General features: G+C 33.0%; 2 protein-coding genes across 2 annotated transcripts; one reads left to right on the top strand and one right to left on the bottom strand.

Annotated features, from left to right (window-relative positions):
- The first annotated feature begins 10,357 nt into the window (after positions 1–10,357).
- LOC128175059 (uncharacterized) lies at positions 10,358–15,005 on the top strand. The gene is made up of 21 exons (XM_052840467.1): positions 10,358–10,396; positions 10,666–10,725; positions 10,919–10,990; positions 11,147–11,206; positions 11,346–11,396; positions 11,582–11,635; positions 11,761–11,817; positions 12,194–12,247; positions 12,387–12,440; positions 12,568–12,618; positions 12,752–12,805; positions 12,999–13,055; positions 13,219–13,260; positions 13,385–13,435; positions 13,560–13,607; positions 13,731–13,784; positions 13,919–13,981; positions 14,079–14,141; positions 14,284–14,379; positions 14,643–14,738; positions 14,841–15,005. Exons 1-21 carry the CDS (start codon positions 10,358–10,360, stop codon positions 14,901–14,903), a joined length of 1,239 nt encoding a protein of 412 aa, XP_052696427.1. The 3' UTR covers positions 14,904–15,005.
- A 1,491-nt stretch (positions 15,006–16,496) lies between these two features.
- On the bottom strand, positions 16,497–23,191 carry LOC128178649 (T-complex protein 1 subunit gamma-like). The gene is made up of 17 exons (XM_052845913.1): positions 23,099–23,191; positions 22,959–23,020; positions 22,662–22,712; positions 22,319–22,381; positions 21,997–22,093; positions 21,509–21,629; positions 21,192–21,272; positions 20,943–21,048; positions 20,698–20,780; positions 20,285–20,351; positions 20,124–20,158; positions 19,806–19,985; positions 18,312–18,410; positions 17,939–18,125; positions 17,381–17,521; positions 17,100–17,231; positions 16,497–16,856 (listed from the first exon to the last, which is right to left on the bottom strand). The coding sequence occupies exons 1-17, from the start codon at positions 23,130–23,132 to the stop codon at positions 16,728–16,730; spliced, it is 1,668 nt and encodes a 555-aa protein (XP_052701873.1). The 5' UTR covers positions 23,133–23,191; the 3' UTR covers positions 16,497–16,727.
- Positions 23,192–24,389: the final 1,198 nt, after the last annotated feature.

Raw genomic sequence — 24,389 nt, 5'->3', positions numbered from 1 at the left:
TATATATATATATATATATATATATATATATAAAATAAAAAACTTTTTTAAAACACTGTTTCAAAATATTTCGACCGTGTTACCGGTCTTCATCAGTCGGTGTTTATTGTCTATAACACAACGCAACGTAGAACATATACTATGACGTCACAATGTGAATACAGTCTGGCAAGTGACGTCATACAACAATATTGCGCCAAAAACATATGAAATATAGTTGAGAGTCTATAGAAAGCACTTTGATAGCCGTAATTAGTACATAAACAAGTGATATATGAAAAATGTATAGATAACGGGACATAAAATAAAGGAAATGTCTATACAAACTAGTAATAATGTAGTCTAAGGACAATAATGTTCCTTTTTGTTGATACCAAAAGGCATATAAGTATTAAAATATTTTCTTCCACAAATTCTCTGAATTTTCTGTAAGTTTCATCTTTGTACAATTTTTCGATACCTATTACAGAATAATCCTCAACTGTATGTTCGTCAGTATAAAAATGCATTGCTACAGGGTCGTTAGTTTCTCTCCTGATCAGTGACAAATTTAAAACAAAATTTGTCTTTGATATAAAGTCATCCCCGTTTCCCCAACATATACAATTTTGTTACACTTTTTACAAAACACCCCATAAACAACATTACTTGACTTGCAAACGATATGATTTTTAACTTGATACGTTTTGCCCTTAGAATCTTGAAATTGGCCAGAACAAATAATATATTTACACAGAACACATTTTTTGCACCACACGGCTCGCATAAGTGTTGTTTTTTTAAAAAGAGGTTATTATGTTTCTTATAGACCAATATGTCTTTCAAGTTTTTGTCTCTCCTGAATGCCACTATAGGTGTTTTGAAACGCAAGTTTTAGGCGGTCGGAATTTTCGAGAATTTTTTGACGTTTCTTTAATATTTGATGAATATTTGGTAGTCCTCTGGAATAGTTTAACACAAACGGAACACGGTTACACTTTTTGTTATTTTTTCTGTAGTTCAATAAATCCGAGCGGTTAAATTTATCCACCTTCGCCAGCTGATCCTCGACCTCCTTGTTGGAATATCCACATTTGCATAAATTAGTTTTAATTTTCTCCCGTTGTTTGAAATATCCCTCATCTGTTGAGCAGATTCGGCGCGCACGGATACCCAGTCCAAATGGTATAGATTTTTTTGTAGATTCAGGATGGCTGGATTTTTTATTTAGGTACATGTGTTTGTCAGTGGGTTTACTGTACAGGTCGGTAGAAAGAAATCCTTTTTCTAGGAACTCTATGCTAGATTTAGAAAAGCGTAGATCAAGCTGAATATTTGGGTGTATACCATTTGCCATTTTATGGAAATGTAGAAAATCGGCTTCTGTTCCTGACCAGGCCTCATGATCAGGATCATAAAGCATTTTTAGACTTAAGTCTAAATTGCAATCTTTTATAAAATTAATATATTTCATAAAATTACCCTTAAATTTTGTAACAATCAACATAATATAGAGGCACTTTTCAATAGCATATCATTTTTCGATGCTGTCAATCGCAAGACAATAAGACAGTGTATAAAATTTGACTTTAGTCTAAGACTGCTTCATGATCTTGGGGCCAGATTCCAAATATGTCATCGATATATCTAACATAAAAAAGAGGTTGTACGTTACACTGTTCCAAAAGAATACGTTCCCAATCCCCCATATATATATACACGCATAGTTTCTGCAAAGTTTGGATCCAATAACAGTTCCTTCTGTTTGAATATATTGTTTGTTGTTAAAACTAAAATTGTTATTTTCCAGGACAGCATCCATCATCTGTAAAATGGTATTTGTGTCAACTTCTTTTTTCTGTCGTTGATTTAAAACTTTTGCTATTACTTCCCGCGCTTCTTGTCTATATATATATATATATATATATATATATATATATATATATATATATATATATATATATATATATATATATATATATATATATATATATATATTGGCTTTGAAGAAAATGTTTTTCAGTGGATTAAGATTTTAAATACAAACTTCCATGCTGCTATTATTTATCGCAACAGTTTGTTGTACAAAGAAGATGCAGGCAAGGAGACCCTGTCGCTTCATAATTATTCACCATGTGTGCAGAAATCTTAGCAATAATGATTAAACAAAACAAAGATATTAAAGGTATTTATTAATGATATTGGCCATAAGATATCACATTATGCAGATGACACTTCACTAGTCATTGATGTTTCACCAAAATCTCTTTTTGCAGCTCTAGAATCCATAGAATTTTTTCTAGTTTTTCTGGTCTTCAAATAAATACATCTAAGACAAAGATTATTTGGATTGGATCAAAAAAAAAAATTCCGATCAGATTTATCATCACACAAGATGGAAATTGGACTGGGGGTCAACAACATTCAACCTTTTAGAAACTCAGTTCTCAGTCAATCTTCATAATATTGCCGATATAAATTATAATTTGCAAATTCTAAAAATTATAGCTCTGGTTGAGCAATGGAAACGACGAATTCTTGCTCCCATTAGTAGAATGACTGTTATTAAAAGTTTGCTCATACCGAAACTAATTCATTTATTCATTGTGTTACCAAATCTAAAGAAAAAAACAATATCATACCTTGATATTTTTTTTTATTTCTGTGGAAATCTAAGATTGGTAATAATAAATAATAAATAATTGCAAGTTTTTATATAGCGCTTTTAAATTGCAATGCATTTCTCAAAGAGCTTTACAATTATTACCCCAGTAGACCTTAAAGCATTCCAGAGCCTTCTCAGTGCGGCAGCCGTTATGGCGCTCAAACACTCACATTCTGACAATATCTTTCACTGTCTATAGCCAGGTACCCATTTTACACTTGGGTGGAGTCAGGAAATACATGTAAAGTGTCTTTCCTATGGACACAACGTCGACCTGCCGCGGCTAGGATTCGAACCCACAACCTGAGTCCTGCACCTTAACCAATCGGCTACCGACGCCAAGTTAAGAAATCACTCATTACACAGGACTGTTCAATAGGAGGGTTGAAAATGGTTGATTTATTTATGGAAATGAATTTTTACAGAAATTGTTTGATTTTGGTGATAGTTTTGTAATCGAATATTTACACAAGATAAACAATGATATTTTGTAAGATATGTTAAATTCATGGTTATGTTTTATTATTACCTACAGTGATCACCCAAAGGCAAAAGATTATCTTTCAAATACTCCGGTGTTGTACAATTCAAAAATACACATAGCAAATAAAAATGTTTTGATAAAAACCTGGTACAAGAATGGTGTAAAGGTCATACAAGATTTTTATGATGAAAATTGAAATTTTTTAGGTTATGAAGAATTTAAATGTAAATACAATCTCAAGAATATGTGTATAATGCAATAACAACAGTGTTAAATCAGCAATTTTTAAGTTTTTTAAAATGTCTAACAATGACAGGACTTTTGTTAAAAGAAATCCTAATCCATGTATACCATTTTCCCCCAAACAATTATACTCCATGAAAAGTGTACAAAAATTATTTAAAATGTTTTTAACGAAAATGTGGTTGTCCCAATTTCTGTAACCAAATGGAAAACAGATCTAACAGATTATAATGTTGAAGATCTTACTGTATATGACATTTTAAAGATTTGTTTTAAAACTACAAAAGATTCTTCTGTACAATGGCTTCAATTTAGAATTGTACACAAAATTCTTCCAGTTGGATACTACCTTAAAAAATCAATATTAAAAATACTGACAGATGTGGGTTTTGTAAAATTAATGTGGAAACAATAATACATGTTTTTATTTCCGGTGAGAAAATACATACCCTGTGGGGTGAACTTAGTTTATACATTTATAGAAAGACCTTTGAAAGAATTGGATTTAATATGTCTAATATTATACTTGGCTCCCATTGTCCTTTCATGACAAAGTCATACATTTTATAATTCTGTATATGAAACAATATATTTTTGGTTGTCTTGTGTCAAATAAGATTCCATGCTTGATTGGTTTCCTTTGTCACTTAAATTTATAATACAATATTGAAAGATATGCTGCAATACACCTTGTAAATTACAATATTTTGAAAGCTTATGGGATAGTTGGAAAGGTATCTTTGCTGCTGATATCTAATTTATTTGATTATTATGGATATTTTTTCTATTTCTTTTTTTTTTTTTGGTTTGTACTTAATTTTTTTTTCCATGTAGGCAAGTAACCACAAAATAATACAATTTGGTGTTCAGTCATAAATGTGTATGTGTGTGTGTATGATTAAATGTCTGTTCTGCATGTCTGTTTCTTTGAAAAAGAAATAAATTAAAAAATAAATAAATTCAAGGCAGGTTGAGGTCTTACTGTATATCGGGAAATATTCGCCCCCGTTTTATTCTTCCCCATTTCGGCCCCGTTATCTGAGCAAAGGAATTCCAGTGTCTCAAATTGTCTCTCTTTAAACACAAATGTGTCAGAGTGAATTCAAGACGGGGTATACTGTATCCAGGTGTAGAATAGCGAAAATTACACAGGGCGGAAATTACTCTGTATATAGTAGATATTAATTGTGACTCCATACGCACATGTAAATGTAATTTGGTGTCTGTCAGATGGGGATATCGATCCTACATAGGGCAGTCTGAGGCGGAGTGTGTATAGGCCAAGTTACAGTCCTTCAATAAAGTTTGTAAGATTGTGATGAATAAGATCAGAGTATACATGCACTTCTATAATAACAGATATAATTTTTCAATGTCAATAAAATCATTCTACAAATGATAACATTAGACAAATTACCCAAAGGCATTAATAATTTTGATCTCTTGCGGTTAGAAATATTGGTGGCCTCTAAAAATACTTGCTCACTTTTGAAATTTTTTTGGATTTGAATAAAATTTATGTAAATGTATAATATGGTGTGAAAAACTTAGTCATGAAAATGAACATGTAAAAGAAGAAAAAGCGGTGCAATTAACAACAACAGTATCAAGACAGTGAATGACTGAATAGCTGGGCACCAAAGCTCTCACATCCTGCAGCCATGTACAGAGATGAAATGAACCAACTGCATGTTTTTCTGTCTCTGTAAATATGTATTTAATTAATGGTATTTAATGTTCAATGGTATACATTGTCTTTTTAAATACCAGTATGGGGTATGATCGTCAACATTCAGTTGTTTGAACACAATCTGTAATCACATTCTGCACTTAGTAGATAGCTATTTGCTATGTTGCTAGGTTATCATGAATTTGCAAAATCAATTTTCACAGTATTTAATTAGAAGTTTAGTATGTTAATTATATGCACTCAGAGTAAATGGGATAAAATGATATGGAACTTGGTCACTTTTAAATTGCTTTAAACGTGTGCGATTACTATTTAGTTTAGATTTTCATTTTTTTTTTTACTGATACTTGATTAGTTTTGTATTGTAAAATATATGCATATATTTGTTATGCATGGTTTCTTCTCCTGTGTTAATGCATTGAATATGATTTAAGCCAGATAATCCCTGGAATGAAAACATTTTGCTGTGGTTTCATTGAAATACTTAAGCATCAGTATTTGACGACTTAGGGAAACTCATAGTAAGAAGAAAAAGTTAAGTAGCTTCAAGGACATTTGGCCCTATTTTAAATGCGTTATCAGATATATGCATGTCCATGAATATTTAATTTCATGAATGAAAAATACAACTGAAAATCAATGGAAATTAGGGCTTTAACAAATGATGAGATCATCGTATGATTAATTTTAAGGAGCTTTTAAGTATGTGCAACTGAATGGACAGGTCTCATTTAAAAGGAAGGAATTAAGAATAATTGAAAATTTCTTTAAGATGTGTAAATGCTTTAAAATCAACCAATGCAATTAATCGATCGGAACAATGGTAACCTGTTACAAATTTCGCTACTGGTTTATCCCTTTCAAAAAAATCGGACAAAATTTCAGAAAAAAAAGGTATCCGATCCATATTATAGAACCTATTTTTTTAAAACCTTGAATATCCATCATGTATTAAACGCCTCATTTGATTGGCTAAACAAATTCATATATATCGTATAACATAACTTGCATACGTCACAGTGCGACGCGCGTGCGAAACGTATTAATCTGCTTGACGTTACGTTTAAATTTTGTATGAATTAACATCTTTAAACTAAATAGCGGGCCCTATTTTCTGATTGTAGTAATAGAAAATTGAATTATAAGGAATAAATTAAATTTTAACCTATGTTATACGAGTATCACTTAATTTAGAACAGTTAACGCTTTTTTAGAAACCGCTTCAAGAATTGGTTTTCATAAATTAAAAACAAAGGGGAGCAACTCTTCAATAACAGGGAAAGGCCATTTATCAGATAACATTCTACTCTTACATATTGAAATTTAAACATGAAAATCATTTTTTATGTACTGAGTATTAGGCCAATACATATAATTGCAATGCATCAAGATTCATTAAATATAGGGATATATATTTCTCTCCCTCTCTCTTTCCCCTCCCCACTCTCACCATCCCCACTCTCTCATCCTCCCCATTCTCTCTCTCTCTCTTTCTTTCTCTCACACCCTCCCCACTCTCTCTCTCTCTCTTTCTTTCTCTCACACCCTCCCCACTCTCTCTCTCTCCCCCTCTCACACCCTCCCCACTCTCTCTCACATCCTTCTCTCTCTCTCTCTCTCTCTCTCTCTCTCTCTCTCTCTCACCTCCCCACTCTCTCCCTCTCACATCCTCCCCACTCTCTCTCTCTCTCTCAGCCCTCACTCTCTCTCTCATACACATCCTCACACCTCTCTCTCTCTCTCTCTCTCTTTCTCTCTCTCTCTCTCTCTCTCTCTCTCTCTTGTCAGCCGCATCGCTGGCCGGGTCAACCCTGAAAAGTGCACTCAGTTGACCCGGCCAGCGAGGCAGCTTATTCTACAAGCACCCACGCCTATAGAGTGTACACATCAGTGTTTCACCATCCGAAACGTTTGCATTCATGCCTTTCTAGTGCATAAGTATCATTTAAGACCATGCAAGTTTGGAGAAGCTAGGACCAGTAATAACTAAGATACATGTATAGACATCAAAGGGCACCTGCCCCCAAAACTTTAACCAACTCTTAAAAAATCTTAACCTCATTCAGCATCCAAAACTTATGGCTCAGATTCAGCATTCAAGCCTGTCCAGTGCATAAGTATCATACATGTAAGACGCACCATCCATGCAAGTTTGATGAAATTGGATCAGTATTATCTATGATTTTGTCATCAGAGGGCACCTGCTCTAGGTGAGCTAATATGTAATTTTTTTCTGCAATCATCGCTACCTTAATAACCAGCATGAATTATCAAAGAAAGCATTTTATTGCTTATATAAACATCTCTCTTAACAAATTTATAAATTAGTTGTAAAAAATCAGTAAAATTCAATAAAGTTCTGATTATGAACATCAGTCCCCCCCCCCCCTTCACTGAATTAAGATAAGTAAGAAACTAAATTAATATACTATCCCAATTGGAAAGGGGTCCCTTATATAAATTCATGAGCATAAATGGGTTTGCATTTTTTTTTAGATAACATTTCACCAGTGGTTCCTGATAAAACTAAGAATAAGAAAAATTGAAGCAGGGAAACAACAGACAAACGTTGCTCATCAGAAATAAGCTACATGTAACAATTATAATCCACTTAATTGCTTTATAAAATGAATTTTGTTGATTTGTTACCGATTTAATATCATAATATATATCCCAGGTTCTTCTAACTTTTTATATTCCCTTTCTCTTTGAGTGAATAAAAAACATGATCAAAGATGTCTGTCATTGGGAACGCGATCTGTACCTCGTCATGTTGAAGGGTTCAAATTAATAAAGGGAATGTCCGGTTATTTTGGATTTGCAAAGGACGGGAAAGAACTCAGTGATCTGATGTTATAAAGTTACTTGTACTTGGGGTTTTCCGTGATACATGTATACCGATTACTTTTTTCCATTTAAATTCCCGAACAAAATTAAAAAGATCCTTGAAATTTTTTCAATGTAAAAAAATTGGGGATGTCTTATTAAGAAAAGGTCTTGTACATATTTCTATTTCTTGTTTAATGATCAATTGTTCTTCATCATTAACGGGTGGTGGTATTATTAAGGAAATCGGCACAACGTTCTGGAAATAAGAAACTTGGAATGAAGCCAAAGAACGAATGATATAAACTTACATAAAACAAGCGCATGCGCCGGAACTTGGTGTTTGGAACTGCTGCTGAATGATGATGATGATGATGATGACCACGACCACGACGATTATGATGAATGAAGTCTGTCTTTGTTATAATCTTTGATTAGCTCCATCCTTCCACCATATTTCGGTGCAATGCAACTAAATGCAGGCTCCTCTAGAAAGAAAATTAAATAAGAATAATTTTCAAATAAATATAGAATAGACAAAATTACAAAACGAAACAATCTCATTATGTAGTAGTGCCAAAACAACAAACATGTACATAGGCGTAAATTATAATGATTATGTACTTGTGCAGATTATTTTTTTTTCTTTCAGCATAACTGAAACTGACTGAAACTTCTGACATGGAACATACTACGTCATTCAAAGAATGAGGTAGATACATACTAAATAACACACTACTTTATACCTGATATTGAATATAATATATGCATGTTATTTGAAAGCTAAACATATGAAACTAAAACACATGTACGTGTAGATTAAGTGTAATGCATAAACAAGCCTTAATTGTTCACCCACCCCACTCCCATCCTGCAAACTGAATATGATAATTATATATTTACATTTTCAACTGTCTTTGTCTGCGATAACATTACGATTTACGATTCAGTTTTGAAGCATATAACCAAATAATTTCATTAATTAAAAAAAAGCAGAGCGACACAAAATGGGTGTGTCTTATAGCATAACCGAAACACGATATTGGATGTTAAAATGCTGTTTTATGGATTTGACCACACCCCGACCAAAGTTATCACCTCATAATACTAAATGATGATTCCTTATTCCTTAAATACTGTATTACGATACTAATCTCTGCATACCTAAACAATTTAGTTTCAAATCCTATTTTATGACCACGCAACTCTTGGTCACGGGGGCAGTTGGGAGATCGACCGAGTTGTGTGAGCGATCATCATAACCACTTATGTCGGACAACAACGGGGAAATGAACACCTCTTGAAATTATACATTTCATCAGTTTTAATCTAAGTTAGAGTACCTATTAATTTTACCAATAGAAAATTTATATGAACAATACTTTTAGACCGCTAATCTACTTTGATATTAATTCCGAACCACCCTTGCCGTAAATTCAAAATTTACAGTATACATGTCAGTTTTCCCGGAATCAGATGCATTTTACAGGGACTTTGTACGCCTCTCTCTCTCTCTCTCTCTCTCTCTCTCTCTCTCTCTCTCTCTCTCTCTCTCTCTCTCTCTCTCTCTCCATAAGATTATTAATTTACTCAATTAGTATTTTTAGTATTTATGGAGCAGTCTAATATAACACATGGACTAGATACCACCTTTAAATAGTTAATCCAATAAAAGTGTTATAATGTGTGTATGGCAATGTTGCATCACTCAACCCTTTGTACTGCGGATTTTCAATGTAATTGTTAATTTTTGTTTGTGTGTGTGTATCGGGGGGAGGGGCTGGACACCCCAATCCCTCCTCGGGATAATTAAAGCTTCTTAAATTATTGTAAAATTACTAAAAATAGGCTAATTATCCCCCCCCCCCCCAATTTTTCACAGAGGTAGAACTTTACTTCTTGTAGAATACCCTGAAAATTCAGTCCCTCATGATAAGAAACCTCGATAGGTTTCCACGCCCGATGTTTAAAATCCATTTATAAATGAACAGTGTACTACAGTAGGGCATCTACATGTAACTTTTAAAAACAAGAGATGACGACAACATCATTTTTTACAGTGGAAGAGTTTTAATATAAGTAGATAACCCTGAAAGTGACCCATATTTTTTCACAGTGGTAGTTATTACCACTTGTAGATCACCCTAAAAATCTAAACTCTCAAATATGAATAATAAATTGAATTCCGACCTTGAGCACAATAGCAATATGATTAAAGTCTTGAACTCTACAATTTTTCCCGGAATGACTGACCGTTGGTTTGTCTAAATGCTACAATATCAACGTCATGACGTATTTGACGTAACAAAACCTATGACGCAACAATCGTTGCTATAAACAGTGAAAACTAGGCAGAGGGAAAAGAGTGACTGCAAGGCATGTTATCAATGTTTGTTGAAAAATAAGGATATTTTTCTTAAGTTTATTCAAATTAGCTTACTAACGTGTCCTTCTCTTGTAGATTATCAAAATGGAGATGTGTATCGGAGAAGACAATTTGCGTCAACAGGTAAATCGCTTTGATGTATATATAATGGCCTTTGTATATACTTATACAATCATGCAATACATTTTAGGAGATATTTTGTGATGGTCATGATTGTTTCAAACTTTTAAATTGGTGATAACGAAAAAAAAATGTGCATATACGTAAACATATTCTTGCAAAACATGCATGTATACATGTACATGTAGCAACGAATATCTGAGTAAATATAACAGTATCATATTACACTGCAAAACGATTAAAACCATTGTTTTGTTTTATTTCTTTTACAGATAAAAAGAATGGATAAACTGTCAGAGTTGAAGAGGAAACTGAGAGCCTATCAATATCTGGTATGTTTCATGTGACAAGTGATTTTATCAAGTAACCTAACATACATGTAGATTATGATTTGTTGGCTCGTGTCTTTTTTGTTTTTTTTTTTAAATTCACGTTATTAAATGGATTGATACATGATACAAAGCCGCCGAATTTTTTTTTCTACATTTCTTTTTATCTTCTATATTTTGAAAATTCAATCTTAAGGAGAACCTTCGCAATGAAGTCCTTGCTGACAGCCTGTTCAGAACAGAGGAGAAGATGGAGAGACAACAAGAGGTGTTCTTATCATTTAGAGAGAATTTTGATGTGAAAATTATCATATCAAAATACATTTTATAGGATGAAATATCATAATATTTAATTGACTTGCATTTTCTTCTCCTGTAATGATGCTTAAGCACGGGATCTCTCATTACACGTAATAAATTACAGGAGCCAGTAAGCGAGAGCCGACGCGTCATCATCTTCGCAAAAATTGAAGCACAGATACTGGTAAATTTATCAATGATTGATTTAGTACAACATTTGTAAAACACGAATTACCGTGCAAATTATGCGCGCACGAGAGTCATTTTTTCTTGTCCTCTAGTATAATTTTATTCATGTAACTCATTAAAAAATTTGATTACAGAAAAGAATTCTTCCAAGCAACAGAAATGCCGTATTGGTTGTTAAATGGATGGTATGTTGATTTAACTTGCATGTATTTGGATCTTTATTTAATGATTGACTGATTATTTATATAACTGCATGATTCCTTAATTGATTATTGTTTCATGTCCTTTCTTTCGTTCTTGAACTAATTATAGAACACAATTGTCGTATTCTGAATTCATGATACCATAACAATTCAGTGCTTCTATGTAGAAAATCATCAAAGAGCACCATCAGAAAATAGCTGATGTCCATACAGAGCTGTCGGTGAGTCCAATAACACATTTATTTTATATATTTTCCGGGGGTTTTTAAATTCAATTACGCAGTGTCTAGTATTTCACTGTCAACGCCAAAAATTGTTTGAAAGTAAAGAGAAATAATTCTTCCAGAGAAAAATCCAACAGCACGATAGCGATTCCTTTGAAAAAATCTCCAGAGACCTAGAGGTATAGTAGATGATTTCAAGCGCTAGACCTTATTTAATACATGTACTACGTTACGATATCCTCAATTTCCCTAATCGATTTATATAAATTATCAATACAGATTCTTTAAAAAATTCACAATTTTCAAACAAATTTTCATGTTTTAACTATGCAGATTTTTGTACATAGATATTCTAGCAATTATTTGATGATACCCACACGTGCAAACGCACCCGAATGCGCACGCGCACGCACTCACACGTGCGGACTACCACACACACATTAGAGTACACACATTAGAAGAGCATATTCGTTTGAAAAACAACTTGTATAAAACATTTTTTAATGTTTTCTTTTGTTGGCTTGAATTCATTAGATATTTTTTAAATTCTTTAAGGATAAGAATCAACCTAACACCCTTTCAAAGAAGGAAAAGGAGAAACAATTTGAGGTACAGCTTTGTTGTTAATTATTTATCAGTCTCCATTTGAATATGTCGATGTTTAAAGTACTTGAGTGAAAATATGACTTAACAAATAAGTTAAACTATAAGTTACAATATGTATACTGTTTTAATGTCGTGTTTGTAGCAAATGACAGACAAAAGGATGATCTTGATCCACAAGATTCAGGTGGATTTGTTGGTAGGTAAAAGGAAATCAAGATACAAGTAATTGCAATTTGCATCGATATCGGTTGTGGCTAAAAATAAAATGTTCATTGGGTTTTATGATGAATTATTTTACATCATTTATTCTATTCCTGTTGCAGAGAACAATGCTACCAAGTGACGGAACTTCAAAAATGGCTATAAAATACATGGTATGGATAGAGTAAACAATTTATTACTATTTATTTTTATGATAAATTTATTCCGCGATGTCTTCTTCTAAAAAGAGAACGCCTTTATTTATTGATATGACTTCATTTTAAAAATCATAATTTTCATTTTCAGAGAGTTATCCGAGATAACCACGAGATGATGTTGACTGTACAAAAGGAACTGCTCGTAAGTCAGAAAACTGATTTAGCATAACGGTACATGTAATATATTCATATGATGAAAGCAAAATATCCTGGTTATTGACAAATTGATAGCAGTTTACTCTTGTATTTCTCCTTAAATCGGTTTTTTAATTCGTAAAATTGAATTTATTTTTTCAATTTAGTCTGAATTTTGTTTGTTTGTTTTTTTTAATTAGAAACAATTAGAGAAAAGAGACGACAATTCATTCGCGGACTCCTTCAGGAATCTAGAGGTATTTATTATGTGTTCATATACCATTCAATTCAATAAAAATTTCTTTTTATAATGTAAAACGTGTTGAATCAAATTCACAATTAAGACTAAAACTTGTCATAATGATTACAAATTTAAAATTGGGAAATTATTTACCAAGTTGTTTTTATTATTATTTGCAGAACCTTAACCAAAACAAATGGAACGCCACATTAGATGCCTGGGTAAGTATTTTAACTACATACGTAATATATGATAAATCATGGGTAAGTTTTTCAATAACATACGTGATGTACAAGTATGATTTACAAAAAATAATATATGACATCTGTCGTTCATTTTTTACAGGTCAGGGAGAAGAGAAATCAGATTGTATTCTTCATTCTTGTAGACCAAGTGGTAAGAAATACATTATGAACAGAATCATCAAATTTTAAACAAAAACTAAACGTCTTAACTGACAGATATCTTGTTTAAGATTACATGCATTGATATTCTAATACATTCCCTTTTTTTTTTTTAGAGGAAAATGAGGACAAGAAGATGTCCACAAATGGCTGGGAAAATGATGGTGAGATTATTTATATAAAAAAAATATCCTATTGTGCATTAAAAAGGTATCGAACACATATTCCTACTATCTTCGAGCATTTTAATAGAATATATTCATGGTTTTATTTGTGGCTGTTTTCAGAAAAAACTTCAAGACCGCCACTTAGATCTGAAAAATCTTCAGGAGGAACTTATGGTAGTCTTACTTACAACCATCGAATTTATTGAACTTTTATTACTTCATTTACGAGATTTTATGAAACCTACATCTTTCATTCCTTTTCTATGTAGAAAATATCCTCGTATGTAATGGTTTTTTTGTTTTTGCAGAAAAGGGTAAATGAAAGAGAAAAAATTCGTCAAGCAAAGAAAATCATTGAAGAAGAGTTGTTGGTAGGTGAAAACACTCCATAAAATATGAGTATGTGAAAATACATTCTAATGAAAATTACATAATGAATCTATGCATCAATTAATTTCTATTTTTAAGATGGAAATAAACAGGAAAGAGGAAATGACAAAAAGACGAAAAATGCTCCAGATGGAATTGATGGTATGAAATCACACTAAGGAAGTTATTTAAAAACATAATTGACTTGATATTTTTGGCTGTTTTTAGAAGAAATGTGAAAATCTTGCATTTTTAGAAGAAATGTGAAAAATCTTGCATATTTTAAAAACTACTGCATTTTTAGAGCTACCACTTCGAGAGAACTGTCGAAGAAGATACGCTCTTTATTCCTCGGAAGTTATTCTTGACCGGTGTAGAAACCTTCAAGACCGTCCCAGAGGTACAAGTCTATATTACATATACAGTATACTTGACAATATAAACCATGTACAGTAAAACATGGTTACTGCAAGCACGCCTATAACGTAATAACACACACAGCGAAGTTAGTAAAATAAATCAATATATATAGCTGGTGTTTCTTTAAATCTTTGTTAATGTAGAGTTAACAAATAGTACTAGTGTGTATTCATGGATACAGTTAAAAAAAACTAGCGTGACTGTACTAGTATGTACTCATCAATTGATTCTTCCTCTTTTAAGCTCGATGATGCACCTAGAGATGTGAATGAGAGAAAAGATGGACCGTCAGCCAGTTTTTCCTACGAAGATCAACCCCAGCCACAGTCACAGCCGAAGGTTAATATCAATTTGGTTTAAGAAAAACTCTCTTAAATCATCTTAAGTGCATACAATTGAATTGCAATTTTTATGTTTAATACATTTTGTTTTTTTTAACAGAAAGGGACAAAGGCAAAACTCACTTTGAAGAGCCGTATCAAGAGAATTTTCGGGTTCCGTTAACCAAACGAAAACCCTGTCATTGTCTGAATGAAGAAAGCATCCCTGAAGCTTTAAAATTCCATTTATTAAGCTTTATAAAGTATTGAAAAATAAAAATTTATAGTTCCATTTGCAAATGCGTTTATATTATTTATCAGATCCTGGTCTTTGTAACCATTAGATACTCATTGTAACAAAAATAAACATAATCCACGCTTATTTTCACTCTCTAATACTTATCTAGACAGCACATGCAAAATTATTGTGTTTAAAATTATTTGGTACCGGTAAATCCTTAGTGCAAACTATTGATTGTTATTAGGGATGTCAATTTTACTCGGTTGGCTTAGTCAAGTGTGAGCGTTTTATTATTTAAATTTACATCTTTCTTTTAACAAATTAATAAAAGGTAAGTAAAATTTAATGAATGACAGTTAACGTAGATCAGTTCGTTAATTAGCTAAACGTATATGTAAACTTCTATGGGAGTCTGAGTTTGACATCATCATAATTATTCCTGCAGTCCGCGATTTTTCTTAGATCGCTGTGGGTATTGGCCAATGGATACGCGGAGCGTGCATATTTCAGTCCTTTTAATTTCTATAGAATGTGAATTAACAAGAAGTTTCAGAAACAGAGGGAGTCATACTCGGTGGGTGTTAATATACTATGTTACATGTATTCAGACATAATTGTCACAATAAAAACACTTTCAAAATGAGGTTTGATTACAAAAATTTATTTCATAACCGAGTTAAAACAACGCTTGCGTACATGTTTTTGTTTACATTTTGAACGTTGGAGTGAAAATTCAAGTTGCAAAATCAACGCGATTAAGGCTAAATATCTTTCCGAATGACGATGGACATTTTTATGTTGCTAAAGGTCTTTGGTCTTATAAACCAACTAAATTGACAGACTGTTCCATGTCAGTCATCTTTAATGTAATTTGACTGTATTTTTCGGCTGATCAACTACAATCTATGTCTGTCGTCCGACCATCGGCATTTTATCAGCCTAAACCAACCCCTCTTTCACTTTGACCTAATTTTAAATGATGTCGCTTGCCGTTTTGATTTAAAACCAGCACAGAGTATTGCCACAATAAGGCTTGATTTGAACAAAGCTAGCCAGCATTCAGCTTACTGAAAACCTGAACCTGAAAAAATGCTGATAGTTTCAAAATTTAAAAATCAATTCATTTACTTTTACATTACATTCTACACGTTATTTTTGTTAACACTTCAAAGAATGTTCTAGCATCAAAAGCAGTGACGTTACTGCTTATGTGGATCAACAGTTAATAAGAAGATATGGTGTCCAATTAACAAGCTGTGCTTTTAAACTCTAACCAAATTATGTATTTGGATAAAAGCTTATAGAAGAATTTGACTCCCTAGTTCAAAATTCATGATAACTCAAAACTTTCTAAGAAATAATCCAAACTAATCCAAACAACAAATGAAAATCCTACTTAAGTTCTTACTGTAATTTTTCCTGATAACTTCAAATTTTTCTACTCCACTCTTTTATAGAAACATTCAAACCAGAACTTTTCAAGTTTCTCAAAAATTTTAAATCATTTTTAAAAGATATAAAAAAAACTCCAAAAAAGATATTATAGGAATTTTATTTCCATTTTCACAAAGTGGTTTTATTTGATAAATATGAAGTACAAAATACATCAAATTGCCTCATGAAACAGGCAAAAACTAATTCATAGTTTACATTTGCAAGCATCCAAAATATTTGTTCACGAATAGAGGGGACTGACTCAAGCGAGATGAACACAGTGTCATACAGACATCAGATTGCCACTGCGAGGGTTCCATTTTTTTTTCATTTTTACTCTGGTTCTGGTCCCTCGGACGCCTGGGGCGGGGCACTAGGGGCACCCCCTGAGGCTGCTGCCAAGTCTCCCTGTTTCTTGACTCCAGACACGATGTCGTCAATTCTCAGGAGTAACACTGCAGTCTGAAGAGAAAAATTGAACCACATTCATTCATGTTACACAAGAACAATTATCTGCAATAACATTCTTTAAAGTAAAAGTCTTCGTACAATGTCTATATCATTTACCCTAACATGGACCACATCCTCCCTTAATAGTGGTCCGAGTCATGAAATCAAATAATTACTGTGTATGACTCAAATATTCACATACATGTCAGAATTAGCCTGAGTTAATATAAAAGTGATCAACTTTTAATTCCATACCTCGATTGCTGTTTTGTAGGTTTGTACTTTGACAGCGAATGGTTCCCAAATTCCATAGTCCTTCATATCCACAACCTTCCCTGTCTCCCCATCCACACCCCAACTGGTGTTATTGGCAGTGGCATGCTTAGCCTGAAAGAGAATTTCACACATAATATTTACACAAACAAGACAGACCAAGCATTTTATATGTGTATTTTTTGGAGGAGAGCTGGACATCTTTTGATGGCCCCTATCCCTCCCTCTCCTGAACTTTACTTGGTTTTATCCTGTGTACCTACCCTGAGGGCTGTTAGAGTTCTAATTGTGCTGGCTCCACAGTTCTGGATCAGAGTTTTAGGAACCACTTCTAGAGCTCTGCTGACTGCGCGGTACGGCCACTGATGTATCCCTGTAATACTCTTGGCCTTCTCATTCAAAGCCTTAAAAAGAACATTTAATATTTGTTTCATGCTACATTTTAAAGCTGTGATAGGAGTTGCAGTTCTGGGGTTGTATGCATAAATAATCTAAGAATTTTCTTTGGTTTATGCTTAACTTTTTTAAGAATATTCTTAACTAAGTAAGATGCTTTTAAAATTTTCGTTGCATAAAAAATTCTAAACAACATGTTTTTTTTCCCCATACTTTTATATATTAAGTAAGAAAAGATTTGAATTAATTTAACTCCTTCTCCTTAATAGAAAGCCGATGAAAAACATGCATAGTCTTGCTGTTGAGAAAGTGTGAAAAAGTTAATCAGAATATGACATGAATTTTTCATGAAAAAGTTAATCCAAAACCAGTAATTTCAGTGTCAGATATGCATATCTTTATATGTGGTAGCCCTAGGTTTATACCTGAGACAGTGCCATTTCGGCCGCCCCTCCCCCTGGGACAAGGTAGGGCTCCAGCATCACATTCCTAGTCACGTTCATGGCATCCTGGAGGTTACGCTCCACTTCATTCAGAATGTCCTTGCTGGCGCCGCGCAGCAGGATTGTGCAAGCTTTGGGGTTTTTGCACTCTACCAAAAATGTAAAGTACCTAAAAATAACAAAATATTAGGTATAACATAATAATCCCTTTTATTCCAGAAAATATGTTTGCTAAATTAAGTCCTTATTTTCAGTACATATCACATTTGTCTACTTTGACTATTATGGCAGAAACTACTTTTGTTTGATGAACTGAGGTATCATAATTTTGAAATGCTTTAAGATTGCAACTTACTCATCTCCGAACTTCTCAATGTAGAAGAGACCACATTCTGTTCCTACATCTTCCTCTCGGATTTCATCGGTTCTGTTGACAATAGTGGCACCGCAGGCCCTGTAGTAAACAGAGAAAATAAAACTGTCACTTAAATGGCTCACAAGGTTCTCACTTCTTCAACAAATAGGATACAGTGGAATCTTTATACAAGTATTTCATAAGGGCCATTTTTCATTAACGGTAATTGTCAACTTTCAAAGGTACAGGGAGACATAATATCATGGATTTTCCAATAGGATAATTAAATTAATGTTTTATCATTCCATAATCAAATAAAAATTTATTTATTCCTATAAATTTTTGAAGTGGACCAATGAAATCCAAAATTAAAAATTAATCCACCACAAATCAAAATGATTCTAAAGGACACATAGTATAAATGCAGGGTTGGCAAAAAAGAGGGAAATACTCATATTTCCCAGGACGGTGGGAAATACTGGGAATACCCGGGAATTACTGGTATTTCCCGGGAAATAGTGGGAAATAAAGTTGAACTACATATTAAAGTACTTCATACTTAGTCTTAATCAAATCAGTTGGGATGTAGACAAGAGTACACCTTGTCAGTTATAAATTTTTATAATGGTCTTTAATTTTAACAGTTTTTGACTGGCCAGTAATTCATTGGTTATCTTCTGATGAATATTCCAAACATGGTTCATTCATACACAATTGTTATTTGTTTTTAATAAGACTTAAGTCAGGTATAGGTGCATCTATACAGTTATCATAAACATGATATCAAAAGTTCCATTTTCTGATTATTTAGTGTACTAAGTGAAAATGGATATAAGGTGTGACCTGTGTCACTTTCTCAGTATGCAACACACTTGAGAAGCCAATTATCCCCACTCGTAGTCATAGTATATATCTCCCCAAAACAGGAGCACAAAACTGTCAAGAGTCAATTATTAAAACAACATGTGTGATTATTTAATTGTTATTTGTAACACCTATAGTAATTGTGACAGTTTATTTTGTGCTTTGAATTATAAATCTGTAAAACACTAAACTTGGGGTACAAAAAGCTAGGCTCAAATTTGTACTCTAGCAGCTGTAGAAGTCTTTTTGAATAGGTGATCTGGTGAATTTAACATTCATAAACTGACAGTGAAATGGCGAAGTATGCTAAATGGTGTTTTGATGCTTGTTGTTAATATCTTATATGATAATATCCTAAACATACATTTTACATTGAGCAAAGTAAAGAAAAAAAGATTATAAATTTGTATTTCCCAGTATTTCCCAGTTTAGTGAAAATCAGTAGTATTTACCAGGACGGGAAATACCGGTATTTACCACCGGTAATTCCCGGCACTGGCATTTCCCGGCCAACCCTGTATAAATGTCAGATCAAAATTTGCAATTTTCAATTCTTGCATGAAAAAACTTGATTCCCGTAATTTATTTTCCCAAAAACTGTTAAATGCTAAAACAATTCCCTTCACTTGCCTTGCTATCCTATTGTTGTCCGACTTCCTGACACGACGTATACAGCTGATTCCAGCCTTGACCAGGAAGTGTTGAGCGAGATCTGACACACCTTTCTCAGTGATCACGAGGTCTGGTTTGACAGCGATCACTTCATTGCAGATCTTTTTGACATATTCCTCCTCCATTTGCAAAATCTTGCTGCAAAATTGCAACTAACTCTTTACAAACATTTTACAAACTCTTTAAATGGTAATATATTGTTACTATCGAGTAAATCGTGCTCCATAAACATATCTAGTTTTTAGTTTGAGAAGAAAAACAAATAGAACTACTTACGAAAAATCTGCCTCATCTGTGATTTCAATGTTTGTCTGGAAAGAAAGAAAATTTTTGCCTCTTAGATATGCTTAAACAGAACTTAAAATTATCAAAAAAAAAAGTTCAAAAAATAATTTAAAAGCTATTAGACACCTCATAAACACTAGAAGCAAATTTACCTGACTTTCTCCTTTCTTGTATTCCAAGTTGCAATCCAATAATAATATTCTCGGGTTTTCTATTCTCCTGTAAATTCACAAAAATCAATTTGAAAAGAAGCAAACTCATCCCACATACATTTTTAATTACTCATATTATAGTTGGACTATTGAAGAAAGATCTAGCCAGATTGAACACCGTAAACCAACTTTTATTCGCGGCAACTTTATTTCGCGATTTCCTGGAGATAAACTGGACTGCGACGTCTAATTTTCGCAACCAAGCCTTATCCAGACTCATGTTGTGATAAGAATCAAACGACAAGGGCTGATTTGCGGCGAGAAATATTCGCGACAACAAGGCTCTCACGAACCCGCGAAAATTTCTCGCACACGAATAAAAGTTGATTTACAGTAATTTACACAAGCCATACCTCTTCATTTTAGGGTGGACAATGTCTTTGTTAAGCATTACTCCTGTCAATACTTTGGATTCTTCCATTGTGCCTCCAGGAATCTAAATAGAACAAGAACTATTAGAAAACTGCAGAAAAAAACAAAAGGTGTTAATTTTTTGAACTAGTACAGAACCAGAAAATTTTTTTTTCTTTAAAACATTACAGTTAGAGTTTACATGTAAGTGTTGTATTTTTCTGCTATCAGTGACATGAAAGAATACCTTTTCTACTTTGGCATATCTCTTTATATCTATTTCTCTTCTTCCATTTTCCTCCAAGAAGACAGTGGAAGTTGCTTTCAATGCAATCTCACAGGCTAAATTGGCCCTGTAATCAATTCAGATACCAGTTACCATAAGTACAAAGTTTATTTACGTCAGTGATAGAGTTTTAGCTCTAACCTATGACCAATTTATTATTTTGTGGAATGATAATATATGTGAAATTATTATCATTTATCAGTAACTTACCATTTGCTGATAAATTTTGTTCCTACACAGCTATTGACAATTTTCTTCATCTCTTCATGGTTGGTAATATCCACTGGGACACTGTGTAAATTTAAACAACAATTCAGCCATGTAAGAGAAATCTTCATCGATAAAATTGTTACAGGTTTTACTTTTCAGGTTTGTGAAAGTTGCCCACAACATTACATCTCTGTATGGTTTTTTATAAAGAAAAAGTATTCATGATATTAGAGTTAACAAAATGAAATTTAAAAAAGAGAAAAAGGAAGGATATTGAAAAGACAAACATACATGGACTAACTGTCCCATATTTGTACCTGATTTTATCCCTGAGGATTTCCACAAGGTCTTCTAAGGCCTGTCTAAAAGCACTGATGATCACTGTCGGGTGCATCTGCTGCTGGAGGAAGGGTTCAGCCACAGCGAGCATCTCTCCACCTAGAAAGTGATGTCAGGACATTAGTATAATAGCAAACATTTCATGTATATAAGCATTCAAGTAGCTTCAAGGTGAAAAAGTAGGAATATAAGTCATAAAATGTCTGACAAAGAATTGAGAATTCTTATCAACCACACTAAAACTTGACTTTTAAACCTTTTTCTCTAGATATGGTATAAACGATCAAACTAAACAATATAATCTCTGACTGATAGCAACAAATCCACTTTCTAATATTTAGATGTAAATTTTCTTCTCTTCTCTTTTCATCTCTCCAGTTTTTCGTAGACTAACCATAAATGCATAGGAAAGTTGTTACTCTCTGTCAGAGATAATATTGGTGGTTGTTAACATTGAATCTCTTACCCAGGATAATGACAGAGGTGGTTCCATCTCCAACTTCCTCGTCTTGGGTGCGGGCAACCTCAATCATAGACTTAGCAGCTGGGTGCTGTACATTTATCTGAGTAGAGGACAAGATAAGTAATCACACATAAACTTAAGGAAATATATCATTTACAGCTTTAATTTTGTTTCACAATTCTTTCCATCAAAAATAAAAAATGGAACTGTGAATTTAAAACTGTAACTGCTCTTTCTCAAAATACACAGCTCCTTCTGGGTTTAAAAAAATTGATTCCCAATATAATGGGGGTAAATAAAACAGTACTATTTCAGTTTCCATTACCTCTCTTAGAATAGCATTTCCATCATTGGTCATCACAATCCCTCCCATGGGATCCATCAACATCTAATTAACATAAATATAGAAAGTTATAAAAAATAAATCACTGTGAAGTCTTTGAATCTTCCTATATAACACTATATATGTGTAATTGTAAAATAATTTCACAGTGACTGTGACTTATCACATTAAGTTCACTATTTTTCAGCAACATTGGCAAAATGCATGATGCATTGATAGCACTTTTTAATTTGATTAAAAGTTTTGTTTTTTTTAACTTGAAGAAATAAACATTTCAATTAACTGAAATTTTACATTATTTGAATAAAGAATAGACACAACGAACCTTTAACATGGATCTTGGTCCAAGACATGTTCTAATAATATCTGCAATAGCCTGTTAATAAATTAAAAAAAAAAACTTAACTCGAATTTTCTCTTGATATAGCAAAGCAGACAAAAAGGTTCTTTTTACTGAAGTATATTTCGTACACCGGTTTTAGAATTTACAGAGGATTTATCGTATTCAAAAGCAAACAATGAATTAACAATTGTTTTTATTATGCAAAGTCATTGAAAAGTTATTATTTCGGTCTGGAACATTCCACCATGGAGACGGCCATGTGAAAACATGTTTCCCTACCTTGCCTGCTGCAATGTTTCCTATCTGGACTTTGCGGCCAGATTCCCGCTTTGTGTTCTGGTCTACAATTGAAAGAAACATTTAAAGACAGAATTTACAATTACACATGGATTTTAATCACTAAAAGAAATGAAACTTACTAAGAACGATGATAGGTGAGGATCCCCCGATCATGCTTGTTTGTAGGAAGTCAAGAACGCTGCGCCACCTATTGAGTCATTTTAAAAAGTATCTCGAGCCCGACACAAATCGTTACTGGCCAGGCACGTAGCATTAGGGGGCGGGGCGGGGCCCCGCCTTGTTTTGCGCAGAATATATTTTTCTGAAAGTTACATACAAAAAATTGAATTCATTTAACATGGAGCTGCCCCCACCTTTATAGGACCATGTAAAATATTGAATTGAAAATAACAGGGACGTGTAGGGAATAAACAGTGCAATTGACGTTAAAAGTATACCCCAAGTATAGAACCCCCGGGTCTTTACTTCTTTTTCCTTTAACAACTTATCTATAATCTAAATTATCTATTCAGCGGACAAAATTACCTAAAACAAACGCGTTTTTTAAATATCAGATCTCTATAGATATAGAGAGCCTGATCAAAATAAAGGTTAACTTTGTGTAAGGTAGTTTTGTGCGATGACTGTAAAAATTCTGTATCCGCACATAACAACGTTCCCATCAGCCCAAAGGTACGTTTTCTCCAGGTTACGATTTCTCCAGGGTACGGTTTCTCCTCTTTTAATATTGAGTTCACTGGATGAGTGTAAATATATGTATGTAAATACAAAATTCACAACATGACAACTCATGTTAAAATTTTGTAATTACATCCACGCAGTAAATTCAAAATTTACAACATGACACATTTACATAAAGCTCTGTCTTGTTTTCCAAGTTATTCTCAAAGTTTTGCAAAAATATTTGAAAAAAAAAAATCACTCTCACCCCAGAAACGTGGTATATTGTAACTATCCTCCTCAGGGTGATAAAATGTGTCATTTGTTTAGAATGAGTTCTTTTTATTTTTATATAAATATGAATTAGTATTTAAAGTTTTGCTTATAATTCTACATAAACATTAAAACCATTGAAACTTAATTGTTATCGAAGGTTCAAGTAAGCCTTTCTGATTAGCTGTTGTCCGTCGTACGTCCGTTTGTCCATTCATTTCACATCTTTTACTTCTTCTCTAAAACCACTGGGACAATTTAACCAAACTTTTAAATCGTTAAAATGAAAGTCAAAACTCTTAAAAGGGGATAATAACATAACGGTGAAATTAGGGTGTGTGTCTTAAAAAAATCTTCTTCTAAAGAACGACTGCACCAGACATTTCAATATTTACATTAAAGCTTGTATACATATATATTGAAAATCCTAAATTGAAAAAAATGTGACCTCCGGATCAATACTGGTGTCCAAGACCA

This window comes from Crassostrea angulata, chromosome 3 (assembly GCF_025612915.1).
Source record: "Crassostrea angulata isolate pt1a10 chromosome 3, ASM2561291v2, whole genome shotgun sequence".
Lineage (NCBI taxonomy): Eukaryota > Metazoa > Mollusca > Bivalvia > Ostreida > Ostreidae > Magallana > Magallana angulata.
Note: the sequence above shows the minus strand (reverse complement) of the source record. Positions and strands in the feature narration are given on the sequence as shown.

Coding starts and splice junctions, on each gene's coding strand:
- LOC128175059 (XM_052840467.1), top strand. CDS start 10,358: ATGGAGATGTGTATCGGAGAAGACAATTTGCGTCAACAG. Junction 14,380..14,642: donor CCTTCAAGACCGTCCCAGAG/GTACAAGTCTAT, acceptor TCCTCTTTTAAG/CTCGATGATGCACCTAGAGA. Junction 14,739..14,840: donor AGCCACAGTCACAGCCGAAG/GTTAATATCAAT, acceptor TTTTTTTAACAG/AAAGGGACAAAGGCAAAACT.
- LOC128178649 (XM_052845913.1), bottom strand. CDS start 23,132: ATGATCGGGGGATCCTCACCTATCATCGTTCTTA. Junction 21,273..21,508: donor ATCCTCAGGGATAAAATCAG/GTACAAATATGG, acceptor AAATTTACACAG/TGTCCCAGTGGATATTACCA. Junction 18,126..18,311: donor ATTGAGAAGTTCGGAGATGA/GTAAGTTGCAAT, acceptor TGTTATTTTTAG/GTACTTTACATTTTTGGTAG.